Consider the following 5000-nt stretch of genomic DNA (forward strand, 5'->3'; position numbering starts at 1 on the left):
ATAAATTTACGCTTCTGCCAACTTTATAAATTTTTAACTCTGGTCTAAAAAAGTCGAAAAAAGTCAAAAGTCGAAAATAGTCGGAAAAAGTCGACTATTTATAAAAAAAAGTCGAAAAATCGACTTTTAATTAAATGAAAAAAGTCGAAAAGCCGAAAAATCGACTTTTAACTAAATGCAAAAAGCCGAAATGTCGACTTTTCATAAAATGTAAAAAGTCGAAAAGTCGACTTATCGTTTCAACTATAGAACCCTAATCTCACATAAATGGTCCAAAATCTTTTTATATATATAAATTTCAGAGATAATAAACTGCAGCATTACTTTTTGTCATTATTGAAGGAATTAAGTTGGCAACACTAGATATAAAGCACAAAATTCATTGTCAAATACAAGAGACTTATATTTAGACAATGTTGTCTGTGAATATATATACTTGTATACAAAGATTGATTCTACACAGGTACACTTTTTTGTTAAACTTTTAACTTTGTGTTTTTTTCTGTTTTAAACACAAAAAAGTTTGCAAATAAGTTTTAATGTGAAGGCGCCACTTACATAAAAACATGCATAAACAAAAGGGCACATGTTAACCCTCCGTCATGCATATGTTCCGATAGTCACGTACGTAGCGCATGTATCTGGCGAGATACACTATGCATTTCAGTACATTTATATGAAAATATGCCATTTTAGTAACAATATTACGATATCTAACAATATTTGTAGAGGGTACCTAAAGACTCAAACCCCTAACCAAATTAGAAATATATAAAATCACAGTTAAATTTGTAAAATATTTGGCCAGATACATGCGCATGATGGAGGGTTAACTTAACACTACCTTGTATAAATTCACCTTAAAAAAAGCTTAACACATATTTTAACAGTCTGGCCACACTCAGATATGAGTAGGAAAACTGTAAAAAGTGCAAAATAAAATCAAACAAAAAAATCACTCCCACCGTATCAACCGGCATTTTCTTTTGCGAAGAAAAAAAAATTGGAATATTCTTAAATAAAGAGATAGACTCTTAAAAAATAATAATTTAACTTTCTAAGTGATAGCAGATCTCATTAAAACATAAGAAAAATGTCTGTTTGGATGCCATTGGAATCGAATCCCGATGTAAGTTAACCTTAAATTTGAAATATAATTACGTTTTTTTTTTCTCCAGACGCCTGTCTGGCGTATAAATACCACAGCAGGATGAGGGGTTTCTTAGCAAATGACTCATACTAAATACACAATTTAATTGGTTTTAAAAAAAATCCTTACATATATTCTCTAGGTATTAACCAAATACATACACAAATTGGGTGTATCCAATGAATGGGCCTTAACTGATGTTGTAGGCTTGGAGCCTGAAATGTTGGAATGGATACCTAAGCCAGTTAAATCGATTATTTTGTTATTCCCCTGTTCGGAAACGGTACGTAGAAGAATTTTTTTTTTTTTTGCAAATTTTACAATTTTTATCCTAGTATGAAAAACATCGTGCCGAAGAACATGAACGTTTGTCTGGCGAAGCTCAGGATAATCCTAAAGAATTGTTTTATATGCGTCAACTGACCCATAATGCCTGTGGTACTGTGGCTTTAATTCATAGCATTGCCAATAACAAAGAGTAAGACAATTTTTTACTTTATTTAGTGCGCAATTAATAATTCTCCTTTTGTTTTCGTTATTTTTAGCATTACTTTGAAGGATGGTGCTTTAAAGAAATTTTTAGAAACCGCAAAAGATCTATCGCCTGAAGAGCGTGGCAAGTCTTTGGAAAATGATGCCGCTATGACGGAAGATCATCAGGCTTTGGCTCAGGTATGGAAATAACTTTGAACAGTTTAAGCCTTTTGTTATAGAAATATTTTAAATATTTTTTTACTTTTTAATACAAAATTAAAAAAAATCGCCATAATTTTTAGAAAAATATAGAAAATATTCAAAAAATTTCCAAAATTCCCCAAAAAAAATTATAAAAATTAAAAAATAATTTTATATAAAAAAAAATCTAAAATTAAAAAAATATATATTTTTTTTTATAAAAATGATCGTTTTTTTTAATTTCTTTGATTTGAATATTTTTCAAAAAAAAAAACCTTTTTAAAATATAAAATTGTCGAAAAAAATTTCTATTTCTGTAGAAAATTCTCTACTTGTAAAGATAAAGCAAGACTACTATTTTGTCCTTTCAGGAAGGTCAAACTGCTGCCAATCCCGATGAAAAAGTCTATCATCATTTCATTGCATTAGTCAATGTCAATGGTACTCTTTATGAATTGGACGGACGCAAATCGTTCCCCATTAAACATGGTGAAACTACCGATGAATCCTTTGTACAAGATGCTGCACGTGTTTGCAAAGAATTTATGGCTCGTGATCCAGAAGAGTTACGTTTTACTGTCATGGCATTGGCTGCCAATCAAAACTAAAGTGGATTTTCATTGTAACTACAAAAATCCCCATTATTATTAGTGTTGCTTTAATGCATTTTTTATAACTTTTTTTATATGTTTATATGTATATAGAGATTTTGATAATCTCTTTAAAACAAACGCTTAAATGCCTTTTTATGCTTTAATTAAACTTTTTTTGGTCTGAATTTAAATGTATTCTTTTTTTTTAAATAAACAATAAAATTTAATACCAACGTGTTTTATTGTGTCAATACAACTATTTCTTAAGATTAATTTCTTCTTTGAAAAAAAGAAACATTAAATGAACATAGGAGTCAACATGTTGGGGATATTCCCAGGCGGTAGAAGAACGTATTAAATCGGATCTTGTGGTGCCGTGGGGTAAGTGTTCTGCAAAATTTTAAATAATTATATTTTGTCGTAAACATTAAAGTGGTGAACTATCTCTCTTACCAGAAACATGTTTTTTAACTTTTGACTCTTTTTCGTATCTTTCCAAAAGTTCGGTTAAGAATTCAATAAAATTATTCAAATCCCATGAACGATAGAATATTTCATTACAACTTCCCGGCAATTTACTTAAAGCCTTCAATTGCCTCAACGACTCGCGGGCATTTTTAGTAATATCTTCAAATATTGAAGCAATTATTGCCAATTTATCACAATATAGTTTAAGTTCATCTGGATAAGTAGTCACCTGCGAACTATTATCATTTGTATTCAATTTATCCAGAGCTTTTGTCTTAATTGCCTCTATCGAAGTGCACAAAGCTAAACCACGCTTCTCGGCCAATTGCCATTTATTGAAATTGTCTTCGATAGTTTTAACAATTACCTCCAGGCGTGATTTACAAGCGGCAACATTGGAGTCGCTGGTAGAAGAGGTTTTACCCTTTGGACTATCAAGAACTGTCAATGTTAAGTAAAATTTCTTAATATTTTCTTGTTACAAATTAAAATTTTGGAAAAAATTACATCTTACTGGTGTTAAGGTGGGTGAAATTGTTGAATCCTGAGTTTTAGTGGGAGTAGAAACCATTTCTTTTCGTAGATAAATAGAATTTGTTTTAAAAGTTTGTTTAGAATTTTAAGAGAGAAACAAAAATAGAAAAACAAAAACATGTGTCATATTAAAACAGGGTGTGTCGTAATAAAATAGTTTTAAGAAATGATGAGATCGCGACGGATATTTATATTAGGATTCTATAAATTGACTTTCGAATAATCGAACAATCGACTTTTTGTCGAAAAAAGTCGAAGTCGACTATTTTGTTCCAAAAAAGTCGATAATTCGACTACCGTCTATGAAAAAAGTCGAAAAGCCGACTTTGTAAATAAAAGTCGAAAAAGTCGGAATGAGTCGAAAAAAGTCGAAAAAGTCGAAAAAATTCGGAAAAAGTCGAAAGAAGTCGAAAAATTCGGAAAAAGTCGAAAATATTTGGAAAAGGTCGAAAATAGTCGAAAAATGTCGAAAATAGAAAGAAGTCGAAAAAACTCAAAAAATTGCAACAAATAGAAAAAATATAAATAAAATTTTTTTATTAATAATAATAAATAATAATATAATGTTAAATGGCAACATTATAAATTTACGCTTCTGGCAACTTTATAAATTTTAAACTCTGGTCGGAAAAAGTCGAAAAAATTCAAAAGTCGAAAAGTTGGAAAAAGTCGGAAAAAGTCGAAAAATCGGAAAAAGTCGAAAATAATCGAAAAAAGTAAAGGACTATTTATAAAATATTAAAAGTCGAAAAATCGACTTTTAACTAAATGCTAAAAGTTGAAAGTCGAAAATAGTCGAAAAAAGTCAAAAGTCGAAAATAGTCGAAAAGTCGGAAAAAAGTCGAAAGGTGGAAAAAGTCGAAAAGTCGTAAATAGTCGAAAAAAGTCGTAAATAGTCGAAAAAAGTCGACTATTTATTAAATATTAAAAGTCGAAAAATCGACTTTTAATTAAATGAAAAAAGTCGAAAAATCGACTTTTAACTAAATGCAAAAAGTCGACTTTTCATAAAATGCAAAAAGTCGAAAAGTCCACTTTTCATAAAATGCAAAAAGTCGAAAAGTCGACTTTTCGTTTCAACTATAGAACCCTAATGTGTCATATTGAAACAGGGTGTGTCGTAATAAAACAGTTTTAAGAAATGTTGAGATCGCGACGGATATTTATATACCCTATCATTTTAAATATAGAAAATATTAAACAATTTCTTTATTTATACAAAATATTTGAAAATATTTCGATTTATTAATAAAATTCAAAACTTTCCCCCAGACAAATTTCAAAGAAGATTTCAGAATAATTTTCTATTGAAAGAAAACTTTTTATTTCTAGAAAAATTGTAAAAAAAACTTTTTTTATATAAAAAATAATTCAAAATTTTCACAAAAGTATTCTATTATCTATAAATTCTATATTTCTGAAGTAGCAATTATCCACACATTGCATTTTTCTAAATTTCCAAAAATTACATTTACACTTTTTAAAAATATTTTAAATTTTACTTAAAATCGCACTTTAACTAAAATTTTTTTAGAAATTCGTATATTCTTAAAACTAATCATGTTTTATTAACGGTTTAC

The 5000-nt window shown here is 28.8% G+C and overlaps 3 protein-coding genes across 4 annotated transcripts in view; 1 reads left to right on the plus strand and 2 right to left on the minus strand.

Moving 5' to 3' along the window:
* Positions 1 to 883: 883 nt before the first annotated feature.
* On the plus strand, positions 884 to 2645 carry LOC111678645 (ubiquitin carboxyl-terminal hydrolase). 2 transcript variants are annotated; one of them, XR_006941664.1, is made up of 6 exons: positions 884 to 1129; positions 1293 to 1433; positions 1486 to 1628; positions 1696 to 1822; positions 2197 to 2523; positions 2564 to 2645. XR_006941664.1 is itself a non-coding variant. In XM_023440054.2 (5 exons), the coding sequence occupies exons 1-5, from the start codon at positions 1094 to 1096 to the stop codon at positions 2431 to 2433; spliced, it is 684 nt and encodes a 227-aa protein (XP_023295822.1). In that variant the 5' UTR covers positions 884 to 1093; the 3' UTR covers positions 2434 to 2645. The 2 variants fall into 2 exon arrangements, 1 of the variants encoding a protein (XP_023295822.1); XM_023440054.2 differs by having other exon boundaries at positions 2197 to 2645.
* On the minus strand, positions 2617 to 3549 carry LOC111678646. Its single transcript, XM_023440055.2, has 3 exons — positions 3394 to 3549; positions 2872 to 3327; positions 2617 to 2808 (listed from the first exon to the last, which is right to left on the minus strand). The coding sequence occupies exons 1-3, from the start codon at positions 3455 to 3457 to the stop codon at positions 2675 to 2677; spliced, it is 654 nt and encodes a 217-aa protein (XP_023295823.2). The 5' UTR covers positions 3458 to 3549; the 3' UTR covers positions 2617 to 2674.
* Positions 3550 to 4720: 1171 nt separating this feature from the next.
* LOC111678652 (ankyrin repeat and SOCS box protein 10) overlaps positions 4721 to 5000 on the minus strand; it is a 1265-nt gene continuing 985 nt past the window's right edge. The window contains exon 1 of the mRNA XM_023440065.2: positions 4721 to 5000. This exon is cut by the window's right edge and continues 985 nt beyond it. Coding sequence (XP_023295833.2) covers positions 4975 to 5000 — 26 coding nt within the window. The 3' untranslated portion in view covers positions 4721 to 4974.

This window comes from Lucilia cuprina, chromosome 2, assembly GCF_022045245.1.
Source record: "Lucilia cuprina isolate Lc7/37 chromosome 2, ASM2204524v1, whole genome shotgun sequence".
NCBI lineage: Eukaryota > Metazoa > Arthropoda > Insecta > Diptera > Calliphoridae > Lucilia > Lucilia cuprina.

Excerpts from the sequence above, each read along its gene's own strand:
- LOC111678645 (XM_023440054.2), top strand. The coding sequence starts at position 1,094 with ATGTCTGTTTGGATGCCATTGGAATCGAATCCCGAT. Across the intron at positions 1,130-1,292 it reads CATTGGAATCGAATCCCGAT|GTATTAACCAAATACATACA; the intron begins GTAAGTTAACCT and ends TATATTCTCTAG. Across the intron at positions 1,629-1,695 it reads AGCATTGCCAATAACAAAGA|CATTACTTTGAAGGATGGTG; the intron begins GTAAGACAATTT and ends CGTTATTTTTAG.
- LOC111678646 (XM_023440055.2), bottom strand. The coding sequence starts at position 3,457 with ATGGTTTCTACTCCCACTAAAACTCAGGATTCAACAATTTCACCCACC. Across the intron at positions 3,328-3,393 it reads CACCTTAACACCAGTAAGAT|TTCTTGATAGTCCAAAGGGT; the intron begins GTAATTTTTTCC and ends TAACATTGACAG. Across the intron at positions 2,809-2,871 it reads AGTTAAAAAACATGTTTCTG|AACACTTACCCCACGGCACC; the intron begins GTAAGAGAGATA and ends AAAATTTTGCAG.